Source organism: Chenopodium quinoa, unplaced genomic scaffold (assembly GCF_001683475.1).
Source record: "Chenopodium quinoa cultivar QQ74 unplaced genomic scaffold, ASM168347v1, whole genome shotgun sequence".
Classification (NCBI taxonomy): domain Eukaryota; kingdom Viridiplantae; phylum Streptophyta; class Magnoliopsida; order Caryophyllales; family Amaranthaceae; genus Chenopodium; species Chenopodium quinoa.
Genome location: NW_018742890.1, coordinates 847,082 through 865,178, shown reverse-complemented (window position 1 = coordinate 865,178; position 18,097 = coordinate 847,082). Strand labels below are relative to the sequence as shown.

Here is an 18,097-nt window from a genome sequence, read left to right as displayed (position 1 = left end):
CCATCATGAATTCGTACTGGATTGATTGTTCCAAATTACAACTGATAATAGCACAAAAAGTCAATAAATAATTATAGATAATCCGATAAATGAAATCAAATTGGTTATTAAAATAACTAACTAACCTCGGCTAGGAAATCGGAAAGCCGGCAGAAGGATGTGAGGTTGGGTTCTGTTGTTAGAGAGAGAAAATCTGATATAACCATCCATCCGGTTATTGATTACAAATAAGACACGTGGCCGGTTATTAATAAAAATAAGGACCATCTCAAATGTGTAAGCATTTGTGTCCGCAAAGCTGGGTTGCCTTGGTGGAACGTTTAAGGCTTTAATTTCAGTTTGGTTGGGAGTACTCTTTATTTTAGGAGAGGAGTCAGTATTACAAACTAGAGTACTACTTGTTCTACTGCTGCAATGGCGTTGGCTTCACCAGCTGTTGCATATTTTACTGAATTCAGGAATACCACCTTCAACCGCCGCAATTTCACAATTCGCGCCACTGCTACTGCTCCTCCTCCCGGCCCTCGGAAAGACGTTGGTTCCAGTTCCGATGATTACGCCTCTTTCGCCCGCAGAAGTAGGAGTGTCAGTGTCGGAGAGATGTCTGCCGATATCAAGCGTGTCAGAGCTCGCATGGAAGAGAATGAAGATTTGGCTATTCTTATGCGCGGTCTCAGGGGACAGAATCTCTCCGACTCCCAATTTGCTGCCGATGATGTCCAACTCCGCTTGGTTGAGGTTTCCATTCTTCCTTTACTTTCTTCATCCATTTTAGCCCTTTTCCGATCACATTCTTAACTTCACTTACTAATTTCTTAACAATTGCCCCATACTTCCATCTCTATTTACTTATACAATTAACTTCACTTACTAGTTTCTTAACAATTGCCCCATACTTCCATCTCTATTTTTTATACAAACCCAACTAATGCTTTTACTTCATCTCTATTTACTTATACAAACAACCAATGCTTATAGTAGGGATATTAGTCCCTCTCAGCAATTATGAAATCAATATCAAGTACACCTTCCGTTTCGGATTAATCACAATACTAGGCATTGCACAAACATTTAGGAAAATATATAGGGTGTCAATTTTTAATAATATAAAGCTTAGTTAGTGAGGGTATATTTAATTGTTATTGGAAGAGAGAATTGCCAATCAGTACATGCGTGCTATTGTCTAGGTTGATGAAAGCAGCGAGTTCCTTCCATTGGTATATGATCCGGCAAGCATATCCTCATATTGGGGCAAGCGGCCACGTGCTGTTGCAACACGTGTTGTGCAATTGCTTTCTGTTGCAGGAGGTTTTCTTTCTCGTCTTGGATGGGATGTGATCAATAAGAAAGTCAAGGAGGTATTATGATCTTTTCATTCTCGAATTTTATAGAATAATGATAATAAATATATTAAGGATAACAATATGGTGTTACCCATCCATGCAAGGAGGCAATATATATTTTGCACTTAAGCTATCTTGCATAAATGGGGAGTGATGATATGTTTTCTGCTGCTTGTTATGATTAAATTTCTGTGTAAATCATGCTGCTTTTCAATTCTTTCATTCTTATGATCACAATCTTTACATGTTTTGTTTATATGCCAGAAACCATTGAATTCAAAACCTACAGCCTAAACATTTAGTGCTAAACATGTGGTGTCATTTGTCTATGTACTTTTTTTCCTATCTTATTTTGGGTGACATACGCTTTTTAAAATGTGTTACTAGAAGCTGTGGATCAATGCTTTGGAGTAGGATTGAACTGCTTCTTCTCTGCTGAAGATTAAACAGTTCTTTATTCCTAAAAAAATTCTCCATCATGATTTTTCATGCTTAATTTTCAATTTTTACTACTGGTTTGATTTCAATGACTCTAATGTTTACCAACTTTACTTCCCCCACTTTATCAGAATGAAGTTGCACGAGCAATTGAATTAAGGGAGATTGTGACCTCTTTGGGACCTGCATACATCAAACTGGGGCAAGCTCTTAGCATTAGACCAGATATACTGTCACCATCTGCAATGACTGAACTCCAAAAACTATGTGACAAGGTAATGTTAGGTTTGTTTTAGTATGTTTTGCTAATTGCTATGGCTGGAAATGTTGGCAATTGTCTGTCTCCTTGAGCAAATTAGCCTAAGCTTAAATTACTTGGATCATTGTAGTTTCTTACCTTCTATATGTCGCGATCTTTCATTCTCGAGCTAAGGTTAGCATTTACATTATTTTTCTCATCCTGCTTGTCTAAAAGAGCATTCATATTACGTGATGAGTAAATTTTCATCTATCTTCCTATTCCTTCCAATAGTAGAGGGGTTTAGTTTATTAAAAGGGAAAGGAAAATGGATCCCTCCAATGCCCTACCTTTTCTTTCCTCGTTTCATATTCAAATAAGTGAAAAATGATTTTCACTGTTTTCCCCTCCATTTTCCACCATACAAACATGGTATTTTCTTTAGTAGCCGGAACTATATATATATATATATATATATATATATATATATATATATATATATATATATATATATATATATATATACACACACACACACTGGTTTTTTAATGAATTCTTTTTTTGTTTTGTTTAAATCCCAAAAATTGAGGCAACCAAACTACATGAATGTGCGACTTGTAGCATGATAATGAGTTTAAGGGCCTGGCTTTGAAAAAGAAAGGGCTATATCGAGATTTGGGTTAAGGGCACTTTAGTGGCTTTTGATTAGGGTATTTTCTATAGATATATCTCAACACTTACTCTAAGTGAGTATGGCCACCTTCTATGAAAAATAAAATAAAATTGATGGTTAGTTAAATATAAAACCATCCTTCCTAATGGCTAGGTAGGCAATGATATGTAAAAGTGCTTTTAATAGATATCATTGTACAACAATTCTAACAACAATCCTGGTAATTATAGCAGTAAGAGGAGACAAATCATTTTTTATCAGATAATTGATGTATAATCAGCTTTGAGGTATTATACAGCCCACATGGGCTTCATCTACATATTACCAAGGTTTATCTAAAAAACATTTCTAACTGTCTGCATCACCAATGGATATGCCTGTCTTGTCAGGTCTTACCTTTTCCTTTTATATGTTTGATGATGAGTTTAATTCCTCTTTGGCAATATATAAGGTTCCATCGTTCCCGGATGATGTTGCAATGGCTCTAATAGAGGAGGAGCTTGGAAGTCCTTGGCCTGAAATTTATGATGAGCTTTCATCCTCTCCAATTGCTGCTGGTATGCACAGTAATTTAGTGGTTATTGGAAAAAAAAAAAGTGGCTTTTGTTTATTTTTGAGACACAAAAAAATAGGTGCCATATACTACACTGTTAAGGTAACTTATTATGTGCTTGCACATTCTGTTTCAGCATCTCTGGGACAGGTTTATAAAGGTCGATTAAAAGAAAATGGGGATTTGGTTGCTGTCAAAGTGCAGAGACCTTTTGTTCTGGAGACTGTAACAGTTGATCTGTTCATCATTCGTAACTTGGGATTGGTTCTTCGCAAATTCCCTCAGGTAATGTTTCCAAAATTCTGGTCATATATTGTTAATTACTGCCTGGTCCGCACCCGTCACCGAGAGAGAGAGTCTACTTCACAAGTTCAAGGAGTTTCCATCCCAAAACCATATGGCAATAGGAGTAACCCCTTAGCCTTAAGTGTTAAACTCTCATCTTTTATCAATGTGGGACACTTACATGTATTGTTTGGGAAGGTTATGCCTCAACACTCCCCCTCATATGTAAGGTCTCTTTTATAATATGGTCACATGTGATGTTTCAATGGTGTCATAATGCATTTTCACACTCCCCCTCACATGGACCCATTCAATTTGGCCCAAAGTACATTACAGCCATTAAAGGTCCTAATCGTGGGCCTTGCTCTGATACAATGTTATATACGGGCTTGGCCGCACCCGTTAGCTAAGAGAGAGAACGTCCACTTCATAAGTCTAAGGGGGTTCCATCCCAAAACCATATGGCAACGAGAGGATTAGCCCCTTGGCCTTTGGACACAACTTTCTCTCTTCTTCAGTGTGGGATACACATCCAATTAGTCACCCTTACTTTTTACATGTGTTTAATGTGGGACAACACTTCCGCTCACATGTGGGTTTGTTCATGGGCTCAACATTTCCTCTCACATGTGAGTTGTCCATTATACTAGCCCAAATCAAAACTCAACCCAAGATTTGATACCAAGTTAAAAGGGTGTGGGGAGTAAGATGAAGTCCCTTTTGACAAATTTTCCTATTAAAAGATAAAAGGTGGTTAAATGGTGATAGGATGAAGAGAGGAAGAAAATCGAGGTTTTTGATGAGGGCATGTGCTTTGCACGTGATAATCTACGCCGGAGTGTGGCGGTCAATGGCTGATATCTGAGTAAAGGTCCTGGTTAACTAAAAAATTTTGTTTAAGGTCCCAAAAGCCACTTTTTTTTTTGTATTGTTATTTTTTTTATTTTATAAAAGGTCCTTTCTCACAAAATGACCAATATAAAAGGTCTCCTTCTTGACAAATTTTCCAAAATAATATTTTGGGCTAAACTGCCCTTTTCCAAGCTGTTGATTGTCTCATGAACCATGGCCTCGAACTAACATACTAATTATGTTTTTTGTTTTTGGGCCTTGGATAGGTTTTGTATAATTTGTGCAGTTCTAGGTCCAAGGGTTGAGCAAAGCTGCTTTCAGAAATTTGCTTTTATTTATTTATTTATTTATTATTTATTTTTTTTTATATTTTTTTTTTTTTTTTTTTGTGGTAGTCTGAAGTGTCCAAATGAAAATGTCATCTCTTGCTAAGATACAATTAAAAAAGGTGAAAGTCATGTAGCTAGGAGTAGGAAAGTTTGCGCACTATCACTGGAACCAGGAGTCCTTTACTAGGATTTCTGTTCTTTGTAGTTGGAGCCCTATTGTAAGAATATACTCGTATTAGGTTACCATTACAACTTTATGTTTAAGAGTGAGTAATAACCCTTTTATTATAAATCTCCTTATTGTCATCTCTTCATTTTGTTCTGAGTTCACAAATCATACACAGCCTCTGGATATAGGATGTACTTTCTCAGGACAATTCTCTTTTTATAGGGCCTCTTCATGCAGTCTGTGCGCACACTTCAAGCTCTTCTTCCCGTATTTGCTTCAATGTCATATTTTCGAATCACAAACCTGGAATTCCTTGATCGGCAACGACCAACTGTTGATATGGTGTCGAACCACCAGAATCAATTTGCCTATTGCTTACCAAACGCAAATTGGGCTTCTAATAATTAATATTGACAATAAAATCAAGTAAATTCATGCAATTAATAGTGAGCATGTGTTTACTTTTACCCAACTCATGTTTTGCAAACTTTACTAAAATTTTCTCAATCCTTTATGGTTTTTTTTTTTGACTCACATGTTTTCCCTCTCCTTTTTATCTCCTTATCTCTCTTTTAAAACTCTCTTAAATTAATTTGTATACTCCTTGCTTTACGCACTTTTTATTTTTATTTTTATTTTTATTTTTTTTTATAATCTTGCTATGCCCCTGTTCCTTTTCGGACAGTTCCTAATGACGATTCTGTTAGCCGACCCCAAATCACTTTGGGTGTTGGGACTAAGGCTTTGATGTTGTTGTAGTTATAGAGAGCATGTGTACGGATTTGTCTATTGAAGACCAGATGCAAGTTAATTTGATAATTTTTTGGTATTCTGTAAACTTCAGATCTCCCTCCTCAGGGTCTTTACCTCTCACAATGCATTGCACCTAGGTAGGGAGAGGTGCATTGACACACCTTGCTCCTGGATGCAAGTTATAAATAAAGACTAGATGTGCAGTCTTTTTTTTTTTATTTATTTATTTTTTTTGTAGAAAATCAATAAAGAAGTCAATACTTATGTAATGTCCATGCTCCATAAACTGCATTACATATTGTGTTTAATGCCTCTTTACTGAGAAATTATGTTTGACAATGCTCAATGTGACCTGCTTTCCTGGTCTGTGACGAGGACCTTTATTAAGTTCATTAAATTTTTCATCTGGCGTCAACCTCTTCCTTTTCATACATGTCCGCAGATCTCGGTTGATGTGGTTGGCTTGGTCGATGAATGGGCAGCACGTTTCTTTGAAGAGCTTGATTATGTAAATGAGGGTGAAAATGGTACAATATTTGCAGAAATGATGCGAAAGGACCTTCCACAGGTTATTACTCTCTCCTGCTTTTTTAATATTATATAATAAGTAATCTATAGATGTATTATAAAGCCTTGAAGGTGGTGTCACCCATGTACAAAAGAGGGGCTGTGAACCAAAAAAAACTCATGCTTTCAAGCTATCATGAAGCATACTATCTAAGAAATTAAGAATTGTATCACCCAGAATCTAATACTTAACTCCAGCTAAACAAAAGGGAACTTGAAACCTTGACCCACGAGGGTTATGCCCTCAGTATTCCATTATGGTTTTTTTTTTTTTCCAAGCTAACCACCAAATTGCCTATGTAATCATTTCCCACTCTTCAGCAAGTCAAATGTCATCCTTCTTGGGTTTACTTAGAGCATATGTTTGTGTGCCTACATCTTCCATGAGCATCTCTTACTGTCCAGTTGTACATTTCATCTTTATTTTTGATTTTTTCTCTATTTTGCGTATTTTTTTTTTTATTTTGCCTAGCTGATACTGGCACTTTCAGGTGGTTGTACCAAAAACCTACACTAAGTATACTTCAAGAAAGGTTCTTACTACTCAATGGATTGATGGTGAAAAACTATCGCAAAGCACAGAGAGTGATGTTGGTGAGCTGGTTAATGTTGGGGTTATATGCTATCTGAAGCAGGTATAAAATGCATAATGGATCATCATTCATCTATTAAATGATAAAGTAATTTTTGAATCATTTATTCTGCACATATATTAGCTGATAAACATGGTATATCAGTTTATATCCTATGTTCTTAGATATGTTCCCCTTTTATCTCTGGAAATGCTTTGGATAATTGGTTACTGTGTCTGATAGTTTGATAAATTTTGTTTAAGGGCCATGTATAGCTGATAAATGAAATAATATTTTGCTAAAAAAAATTAGTTGGCGGATATTTAAAAATTAAAAGTATATCCACTCTGTCCCTATTAGGTCAACACACATGATAGACACAAAGTTGTAGGTAAATTTAATTGACTTTTTATTTTATTGTGTGATGGTTGGTAGTGAAATACATTTTATTATATTTAGTGAGTAGTAAGGTATTATTTTATTATAGTTAATGGATAATAGGTAAAAATTGAGGTGAGAGAAATAATAAAATGTGAGTGGGTTCATGCCATTAATAGAAATAAATTGTGTCAACTAAATAGGGACAAGAGGAGTCGCAACAAATAAAAAAAAATACATATAGAGTGTATTCTTATTTGGATACCTGGGGGTCATCTGCTCCTTTGGTTGACATTGAGAAGTGCTGGAAAACTAGTATTACAACTTCCTGTGAAATTAAAAAGCGGAGAGTTGTTTGTTTGACATATATGCAACTTTCTAGGAAGTTGTACTTCCCACAGTATGGTATGACTGCATTGCTTTGGATACTTGGATTGTCACTATTCCTTAGATAGTTTATGTTTCTTCATCTGACTGAAGGACTACTTATTTACTGTGCCCTTAATTTTCAAGTTACTAATTCTTCCATGTCAGACTTCTGAGCCCATAATTGAGTAGTGCACTTTTGTGGTCGCATATATGAGTCAGAGCATAATAAGCATCCTGGAAAATTGTATGAATAACTAATGAGAGATCCATACCCGGATTTTCAAGTTGGACAATCTGAGGTTTGATTCAATTGCTATCATTATGAAACTAGCGCTTTTCACCTATGCTACAAAAAAATTTGTTGAGCCTCATGTAGTCTTTAACGATCGTATTAGATGTAGCTAAAAGCTTAACCTCTCTTCCTCTCTCTTCCCATTCCCAGATATTTACAGAGAATGATCTTTTTGGTAAAATTGTATGCAGTTGCTTGATACTGGTTTTTTCCATGCTGATCCGCACCCAGGAAATCTAATCCGAACTCCTGATGGGAAGTTGGCGATACTTGATTTTGGTAATATTTTAATTTATGTGGCATGTGACATTTAAGGTTGTATGTTACATTCTCATATGCATTTGTATGGCCATAATTTTATAAGGGGAAATTTTTTGTTTAGAAAAATGAATAAATAAATAAATAAATAGATGAGCAAGTAACAGCAACCACAATACCAGAGGAATTTGAATATATTAGTTATTAATTACTGTTCATCGCCCTTCAGACCCTCAAAAAAAAAGAAAAATTACAGTTCATCGCCCTTCAGACCCTCCCCCCCCCCCCCCTACACACACACACACTCCCTGGAATTCTCAAACAATTTGAATTTTTAATATTACAAATTAAAATTCATTCCCCCACCCCCAAATATCGAGAATGCAGTGCTTTACTAGTCCTACTGCAGCTTCAGAAAAGAAATTTGATCCCTTGACACCTATAAGCACTGACCTTTAAGATTCTTGTCCTATATCATACCATGTGAAACACCAGATTGTAATGTATCCTACCCTTGTCTAGGATTACAGCAAAATCGCTTGAGATTAAAATATAAGTTGTTCCCCAAAAGGCTTGGCTCATGTTCTTATTATATCAGAAGCCGATGTATTTTTGACCCAAAAAAATAAAGGAGAACGGCACCCATTTTATTAAAATTGACCAAGTTTTTCAAATAAAAGAATAGTTGCATTGTGCACAGGATTGAATTAATTAATATTGCTTTAGTTTCACTATATCTCAGAAGAACCAACTGAGTGCCTATGAGAAACTCATTATCCAGAGGACCATGAAAGGAAAATAATACTGGATCTGCAATCTTAGTTATGTTCTTCTTTGTAGGCTTGAGTCTCTTCATATTCTTGTGCAAAGACCTTGAATTTTTCCTGATCCTTGACTTCCCCAAGGATCAAAATAGAATACGTTGGATTAAGAATATTAATCTAGATAAAGTGCAGTCACATAATCTTCCCATTTACAATAAGGTGGATAACAGACACGCACCAATGTTACAGCTTTTGCTTTACCATTTTATGAATAGGCTATTTACTGTTTAAGAACATTATGCTTTCTTTTATTCTGGAGTACTGAATCTTTTGAGGTAAAATTCTGCTCCAACAGGCTTGGTTACAAAATTAACTGATGATCAAAAGTATGGGATGATTGAAGCAATTGCTCACCTAATTCATAGAGATTATGAAGCTATAGTCAAAGATTTTGTCAAATTGGATTTTATACCGGAGGGGGTTAATTTGGACCCCATTTTACCTGTTCTCACAAAAGTTTTTGACCAAGCACTTGAAGGAGGGGGAGCAAAGAACATCAACTTTCAAGAGCTTGCATCAGATCTAGCACAGATAACTTTTGATTATCCATTCCGTATACCCCCTTATTTTGCTTTAATAATTCGAGCAATAGGGGTGTTAGAAGGCATAGCTTTGGTCGGAAATCCTGAATTTGCTATTGTGGATGAAGCCTATCCATATATTGCGCAGGTACCTGCTTTATGCTGGGGAATTTTTCAGTGAAAATGAAAATGACTTCTTTTTTATTGATCTTCTGCAAGTAGCTTGCATAACTTTATTTTTAAGGTTATTCTACCAGTTATATTAGCTACTTTAACTCTATGGTTCATGAAATGGCTGCAATACAATCCACAGCTGGCTGACTGCAGAATAATTAGATTTGTTACCATGTTAATTTTTATCCTTTAATGTTGTTCCTGACTTGCCCCTACTTTTTTAGAACAATATTTGGACTCCCAATTGAATTCTATATATGCGGGCCATGCGGCTAAACATACTATCTCACGAGATTGATATTGTGAATTTGCAGTACATGAAGTCATGTAGACGCATGATACAATTACCCGCCACCCTTTTTTTCTGGTGTTGTACAGCTTGTATTCCAATTTAATTACTTCCTCACTTGTTGTCGAGATGCATGATATTTGTTTCTCAAATTTTATGAGAGGATTTCAAATTATAGTCATAGATGTTAAAATTTAAAAATCTACTATAGCTGCACTGTTAATTATCTTAGCCAATTGATTGGAGTTTCTTAGATTCACGCAAGTTATTAACATTCTAGCCATTGGGAAGTCACTGGGAATTATGTCTCTTGATTCATATATTCTTAGTCCCCAAGTGGGCTTTAGCATTCAGTTGTGGGTTGTTGTGTGGCAAGGGGTTCATGTTGGCAGCTTTGGGGTGGTAAGGTTGAAAGTGTAATTGGAACTTCCAACCTTGAGGTTGGGGGTTCAATGGCCATTATGGGCACTTTAAGGATGGGGATCCCTTACCGTCCCCCTTCATTCTCTTAGTGTCTGGCTCATTAGTCTAGGCCAGGTTGACTTGTGTGGGGTTGTCCTGACTCCCTGTCCCCCAAAGATTGCCCCTTACCCAACTTTCACTTTATAGCTTGGGCAAGGTTGTGCACGTGGGTTGGCTAAGTTGTGCACATGAGGAGAGAGGGCAAGTGGGAAAATCATACCAAAGAGGTATGGGGAAAAATCAAAGGGACACCCGAAAATAGTGTACGAGGAAATTTAAAGTGACGGGGGGAGTAAATTTCACCTTTGGGGTACAATTTAATTTGATGATGATCAAGTAGATCTGCACCCTTATCCTACCTCCCTACTATCTAGGCTGGTAAAACTGTTACTGAACAAATTGATTTTGTGAATTACACTTTTGGGTTGTTTTCATTTCTTTCTCACCTTTGCAGTGCTAGTAGTTTGTTATTCATTCTTTTTATATATTTCCAGAGGCTCTTAACTGATGATTCCTCACGTTTAAGGAAAGCTCTTCGATATACCATATATGGAAGATCTGGAGTTTTTGATGCTGAGAGATTTATCGATGTGATGCAAGCTTTTGAAAATTTCATTGTGGCAGCTAAAAGTGGAGGAGGAGAGGATTTGAATGGTAGAATGGCAGAACTTGGGATTCTCCAGAGTGAACAGAATAATGATTTTGCTGGTTTCTCAATAAATTCATCAACGAATCAGCAGATTCAGACAAGAGCAGCTTTGTCATTTTTGTTATCTGACAAAGGAAACTTTTTCCGGGAATTTCTTCTGGATGAGGTATATCTTATCTATTAATTTACTATTAATTATTGGATAGCTTTGTTGATTTAAATGCTTTATAGGTGTTGTTCCTCAATCCAATAAGGCATGTACATGTGTAATAAAAGGTTTTAATAATGTGGTAAAACTTAATTTTATGCTGGAAATGCAATGTAAAAGCACATTCTTGTATAAACTTAGTGGATAGACATTCATTGCTCTACCCTAGTCATCAATACCCCTTCTTTTTATCTTTTGGGAGTTGGTGGATTGGCCATAGGAATTAGGGACAAAAATCATCCGTTCCAGAAAAAGATTGCAATAGGTTGAGTTGTGATATCAAATTATCAACTTTTAATCATCTAAATTAATAGACAATTAAAGATATTTATGATCAAAATTGTGCCTTGGCAAGCATGAAATTCTAGTTGCTGCAATTTATTTGTAATACTCCATGTATCCCTATTTAGTTGACAAACTTTGACCGGAACACAGTTTAGGCCAATTTAATTGATTTCTTATTTTATTGTGTAATAGTTGTTTTGGTTTTTTTTATTTATTTATTATTATTTATTAATTTTATATTATAGTTATTAAGTAGTGGGGTATTATTTTATAAGCACTACCTCCGTCCCTTAAAGATGTGCTTGTTTCCTTAAAAGGAGTCCTAAAATGATGTGTCTGTTTCTATTTCATTCCATTTATAGATTTTACTTTTGGACCATAAAACCCTCATTTCTCACTATTATTCCCCAATCTCTCCCTTCTTTTTTCTTTTTGTTGAAAAATGCAATAAAGTACACCTAATCAATAAAGTTGACAATGGCATGCCATTAAAAAGTTTGATTTTTTTTTTTTAATTGAAGCAATAAAGTACACCCACACACATGCACCGATTCTATTTTCTGTACTTCTCATTATTGTCAATTCAAGAAACTCTCAATTCCTTGATTCCCGTGAAATATTAGAAACGGACACATCAATAAGGGACAGAGATCGGTAGTGTGTAAAAAGGTGAAAGGAATAATATTTTTTTTTTTAAAAAAAATATTTGGCTCCATGTCATTTATGGAAAGAAAAAAAAAGTGTAAACTAATTACGGATGGTTTTATAAGTAAAGTGTCTCAACTAAATAGGGACAGAGGGAGTGCTTCCTTGGGCAGCAAGTAGTCACTTTATAAAATTTGTTGCAATAGGACTGAATCTTGTAGGGGGAGTACTTCTTTTATGCCTCCTTTTCACTGTTGTGTAGGCTGTAAGCCATGGATGAAACCCAAATTAATTATTGCCTGCACAATATGATAATCTCTCTTCATCACAAAAACTACCTGCCTTATTTATCGTTTGTTGCCCAATTTGAATATCAAGTAAGACTTTCTGTAAATTTTTTAAAGATTTTTCTATAAGAATCTTAGATATCTGTGTTGTATTCATTTCCAAGATGATTATGCCAAATCATATGGCAATCAGTATAGGATGAAGAAATTAATAAATAGGGATACTAGTAATATTTAATTTCACTATGAAAGAGATTGACACACCTATGCAAGCAACGCCGGTGTCACCTAATTTGCTCAATCGCTCACCCCCTCCCCACTTCTCCCAAACCACTTAAAATACAAGGAAAGCAATATGGATAAAAACCTGATCCTAGAACCAAGAAGGACCATATCTTTTTATAGAAATTCTTTGGGTCAAACAAGATTTGAAAGGATTTGCTTGATGGCATCATGCAATTGCAACCAACTGAATTCATCATTTCTATTGATTTGTTTCTTCTGTAAAATTATTTTAGGCATTCAATTCTTCTCCCATTCTCTTCGGGACTATCAATTTTAAACTTAAAGGCAATGATTTATCATGTCCTCATCCCCATCAAGAGTGGTAAATTGTTTAGTTACGTGTTTTTTAATCGTGACATGTCAATTTCTTATTTATAGTAGCCTCAAGTGCAATATGAATTTCGCTTCTGAATATCAAGAAAATGTTTTATTGGAGTATGGCATAGCAAGTGTGGGCACAAATATGGATTTTCAACTGGATTGTGATTTACAGGATTCTTGCATCTTACTCTGATATTTCAAATGTCTAATTGTTGTATATGCTTCCTATTTTTCTTTGACTGTTATCCAGATTGTAAAAGGCATCGATGCAGTGACAAGGGAGCAGCTGGTAAAAATTACATCTTCCCTTGGTATTGCTCCTGTAATCAGTATATTTCCTGCCTTTGGGCCCATTAAACCTGTATCACTTCTACCCACTATCAATGAGGAGGACAAAATCATTCTAAACAATGTCCAAAGAGTAGTTGAGTTTCTTATAGCTGGAAGTTCATTGACAAGAAAATCAAATGAGGTATGGGATGCTTTTCAACTTCCACTCTAATTATTATTACCTAACCGTATGCTTATTAATTAGAAATTTTCTTTTATCTATTTATGTTGAATAATTGGAAAAAAGAAAATTTTTATCTGCTAAGGAAATCCTTGATGTGGTGTTCTCTTGATGAAGTCCCTTGATGGTTTGATATATTTACCTCTGTAACTACTTGTTTGGTTATGGTTACTATTGTAATTATAATGTTGAAATTGGTCTTTGATATGCAAAGTGTCAATTGTGTGCCCATTTACTCCCTCTGTTTCAAAATTCTAACACTTTCCTAAAACATGGATGTCACAATACTTCAACCATGCTCTATAAGGTTCAACCCCAAAAAAAAATAAAAGGAAGACTTGCGATGTTGACCTTATTCAACCATCTAGATTTAATAATTGTTCACCATTTCCCATCCGGATCGGGTTCGGTGAAGTCAAGTCGGATGTATTTTTAAACTTAAGTCATGCTAAATTATTGTGTCCACGTGAGTCAAAATTTGAATCGGATATTTTTTCGGATCGATTTCGAATCGGGTCGGGTGTGGTTTTGACACCTCTACTTTTGAGTTCTCACCCACGATAACACAAAGACCGCCATGGAACCACTAGCCTCATCCCACATGAACTGCCACTAAACTTCAAACAATAGCAACACCACCGTCCCACACCAGCAATGAAGAGCACTAGCCCCAACTGTTGGTTATGGGAAAATTGGTATGATTGGGCTCCTGGTGTTCATGGTAGAGAGAAAGGTAGGGGTAGAAGAGTTGTTAATTGATTGGTCTAGATGCTCTTCAAACATTTTCTTTTTCTTTTAATTGAGTGGTCTAATGCTCTTCAAATATTTTTTTTTAATTGAGTGGTCTAGATGTTCTTTGAACATTAAATATCCTCTTAATATGTGTCAACCCACTTAGTTGCAAGTGTTTTAAAAAAGAGGAAGTATATGTTATAGGAGCTAATACCTCACCTCAAGCCACCAAACATTTATCAATAATCAATGTTTTTGCTATTTAGTGAAGGTAGGAGAGCCTCATGAAAAATGAAAGAATAAAGGGGGGGGGGGGGGAGGATTAAACCATTGTTGTTAGAATCGCAATCCGAATCGTAGTGCGATCCTACGATCCAATTTGGGCAAATGATTAGATGCAGAATCGCATAGCAATCTTATAGAGTATAAAACATATTCCTGGACCCTCGGAGCCAGCGTGACTCAAAGGTCACGAGTTCAAATCTTATCCACCCCCACTTTCAAGTGGAATATTAAACGCTGGGTATGCGGAGGGCCCATGTTGCATCCACACTTCAAGCCCAACAGGCTCTCGTGTGAGGGGCGTGATAGGGTATAAAACATATTCTTGAGCCTCAATCATCAGCTTAAGTTTTTGGTTGAATGAGTCCTTTAACACAATCGCTATAGGATCAAATGATCCTTTTTTTTACTTGGATTATTATTAAATTGTACAAGATCGGACAGAATCGTGTGAGATCGGTTTGCACCGGGTAGAATCGGTTAGGATCGTCCGATCATACTTTTTACTTATTAAAATGAGCCTAAAGTAATCAGCCTTTTCTCTAAGCCTAGAAAATTACTATACAACTACTTAAACTATAAATTTTAGCATTTTTATAGCTTAAAAAATGTGTAATTAGATATGTAGCAACCTTTTTACTACTCCTTTTAGGATCTTATGATTCTACGATCCGATTTTAGCGATTTGATCCTACTTCCCTCACCAATCCAATGTGGGGACAACCTTGGACGAAACTTTATGTTTAGACTATGGTACGCGGCTGGTGGGGGTAGGAGATGAAGTTGAGAAATTCTGGGGTTTTACTTTTTTAGAAGTGTAAAATACTCCCTCTCATTTTCTTTTGTTTGTCCTATTCATAGAATCTAAAACATTATCAGATAATATATAATTCAAAACATTATGTGAGATCATCGATGTTTAGTTAGCATAAATATGTGAGATCACCGATGTTTAGTTACCATAAATGACTTGGTTGGAAGGAGTTAGGAAGGATATGAAGTATTTGGATTTGCATGAGGATGAGGTATTTGATCGTAAGGGATGGAGGAGGAAGATTTTGTCGATGACTACAAGGAATAATTACTTTTGGTTCATGTAACTGACCCCACTTATGGAATTTAGGCTTTGATTGATTGTAAAATATTACAATATTGCATTGGGAAATGTGCTTAATGCAAACACAAGAAGTAAACGGAGAGAGTAAGAGCATGTACATTGGGGTTCTTAAACTAATTCTCCAATGGACTTTTAGAGGAGAGAGAATTAAAAATATTTCTATGCCAACAATGGGGCTTTTTACTAGCTCTTGGGTGGCTCTCCATCATGAAAATGACTCTTTCCTAAGAACCACTAAAATCGAAGCACTAGACAATATACTTTGATATTATTGATCAGCTTTTGCAAGGTATCCTAGCCTTTTGCAAGGTATCCCTCTAATTTTTATGTAGTTATATGCTTAGCAAGTGTAACTAGCTCTTGAATCTTTTTTTAGGATTAAGAGAGCTCTTTGGGTCTTTTTGAATATGGCTTTTAAGTTTCTCTTATCGAGAGAGAGGTATAGAGAGAAGATCAGAGCTAGTTGAAAAGATCACACCAATGTCCAATTGTACATACTTAAATACACTTCTTATTCTATCAGGCTATCAGCCAATCATTTGTTTATGTGAGTAGAAGTGGAACATAAAGGCATCTGACTAATTAGGGTCTGACATCACTAAATTTGCGACTTAATTTGGATATCTAGTTTCTATCTGACATTTGTTCCACTTGATTTGTGATCTGCAAGGATATATTTCCTTATTAATGTTTAGAAGCTAATTGCTATGCTATTTTAGTCCTACGACTCCTATCACTGAAGAAAATTTGTTTTCATGGCTAATGAGTTTGGCTTTGCTTTTACATGCCTATGTTGCTGAGAAATGGAAGCTGATTGCTCTTGTGACTTTGTGAGTACCTTCAATTGAGCAAGAAGTGTCATACTATTTCCTTTGTTAATGTTGACAGGCCATAAATGCTGATCAGGCCATGAGGGAGCTCCTTCCACTGTTGCCAGGCTTGTCTGCTAAAGTGTTGCCTGAAGTCATTAGTCGGCTGGGTTCAAGAGTGGCAGCACGTTTGATTCGTGATACATTGATGTAAGTAGTCACAGGTTCACAGTACGTTGAAGCAAAGTGTACAGTCTCACATACTGCCTGGCCTTATGCTCTGATAGGATTCATCAACTGAGTACATTATATCTTCTGCCACACTTATATTATGCACTGACAGAATAATTTCAGTGAGACCAGGTGAAAACTAATGAGCAATGGAGCAGTAGTTGAGTATACATGTTTATTTTTTTGTCATTAACCTTCCCACAAAATTCAGTGAGATATAAGTCCCCAAAAGTTACTCTAATTTATTTTTTGAAATATATATCAATGAATTGTAATATGGAGTCTATCAGGAATTTTGGGAGGAGGGATGAAGATGAAAGCATTCATTATTTGCCATGCTTTGTCTTTTTTCTATTGCAGTCTCAGTTGTTTATAGTGTTATACTGTTATTAATGCCATAGTGTCCTTTATAGCAATCTGACCTATAAAGTGATAAACATTGTTAATCTATGTTACTAGTAATGTCTATTCTTCAAGGATTGAATTGCAAGAGGTCGAGGTTCTCCAAATTGAAGATACAAGGGTAAGTTCACCAAGTTGTACAATTGTACTCTTTTTTTTTTTTTTAAGTGCATGTGCCTCAGTTTGACTTTTTACATTATTCTAATATACCACTTTGGTCATTTTCAAAAAAATGACGCCATAACATGATGAGGTGTCATGTTATGATTGGTCCATTTTTGATTTATTTTTAAAAGCTTAAATATACCATACATGTATGTATAATTGTAAATACGTGTATTTTTTTAAAGAATACGTAATTATAGCTTTTTAAAATCTATTTTTATCTTATTAAAATCATTTTCGAAAATTAAATTATAATTAAAATTTAGAAAATAAAAAATTCATCATTGTTCTTCATTCAAGATAGTAATTAACCACTCCTATAATCTTGTATAATCTATTCGCAACGCAGACCAAAATTACGACCAAAATTCCGTCCAAAATCCCGTCAAAATTCGGGTACAAATTTCGTTTTAGGGTTCGTTTGATAATTTTGATTAATATAAAAATCACGTTATTTGATAGTTTTGAGAATGAAAAAAGCCTTAGGAGCATGTATTATGATTATGATGATGTAAAATGCAGATCTTTCAGTTTTTTTAACGAACAATGGATAACGAGGGTTTGCTCTTTGATTTAGAGTTCGAGTTTTTTTTTTTTCCGCACTGTTTGATCCAGAATCATGTTTTGCGATTTTTGTAATATGTTTGTGGTTATGTAATTACCTGTATTTAGTTAGGTCATTACCTTAAAGTTTTAGTTTAATTAATTAGGTCATTACCTGTAGTTGGAATCTGCTTGTGTGTAAGGCATTCATCAGTATTAGTTTCAGTCATTAATTAAAAAATTAAGTTTTATGTTGAATCCAAGATCGATGCATTTACCATGTCAA

The 18,097-nt window shown here is 35.4% G+C and overlaps 1 protein-coding gene across 1 annotated transcript; it reads left to right on the top strand.

Moving 5' to 3' along the window:
* Nucleotides 1-212: 212 nt before the first annotated feature.
* Nucleotides 213-17,117, top strand: LOC110726934 (uncharacterized protein sll0005-like). The gene is made up of 12 exons (XM_021906478.1): nucleotides 213-738; nucleotides 1,188-1,358; nucleotides 1,913-2,056; nucleotides 3,144-3,249; nucleotides 3,382-3,530; nucleotides 6,076-6,201; nucleotides 6,692-6,835; nucleotides 8,003-8,090; nucleotides 9,189-9,562; nucleotides 10,834-11,154; nucleotides 13,270-13,491; nucleotides 16,550-17,117. The coding sequence occupies exons 1-12, from the start codon at nucleotides 415-417 to the stop codon at nucleotides 16,682-16,684; spliced, it is 2,304 nt and encodes a 767-aa protein (XP_021762170.1). The 5' UTR covers nucleotides 213-414; the 3' UTR covers nucleotides 16,685-17,117.
* Nucleotides 17,118-18,097: the final 980 nt, after the last annotated feature.

Bases quoted from the DNA above. Each gene is read 5' to 3' on its own strand.
- LOC110726934 (XM_021906478.1), top strand. From the start codon at position 415: ATGGCGTTGGCTTCACCAGCTGTTGCATATTTTACTGAATTCAGGAAT. The intron at 1,359-1,912 runs GTATTATGATCT...CCACTTTATCAG, and splicing joins TCAATAAGAAAGTCAAGGAG to AATGAAGTTGCACGAGCAAT. The intron at 3,250-3,381 runs GTATGCACAGTA...ATTCTGTTTCAG, and splicing joins ATCCTCTCCAATTGCTGCTG to CATCTCTGGGACAGGTTTAT.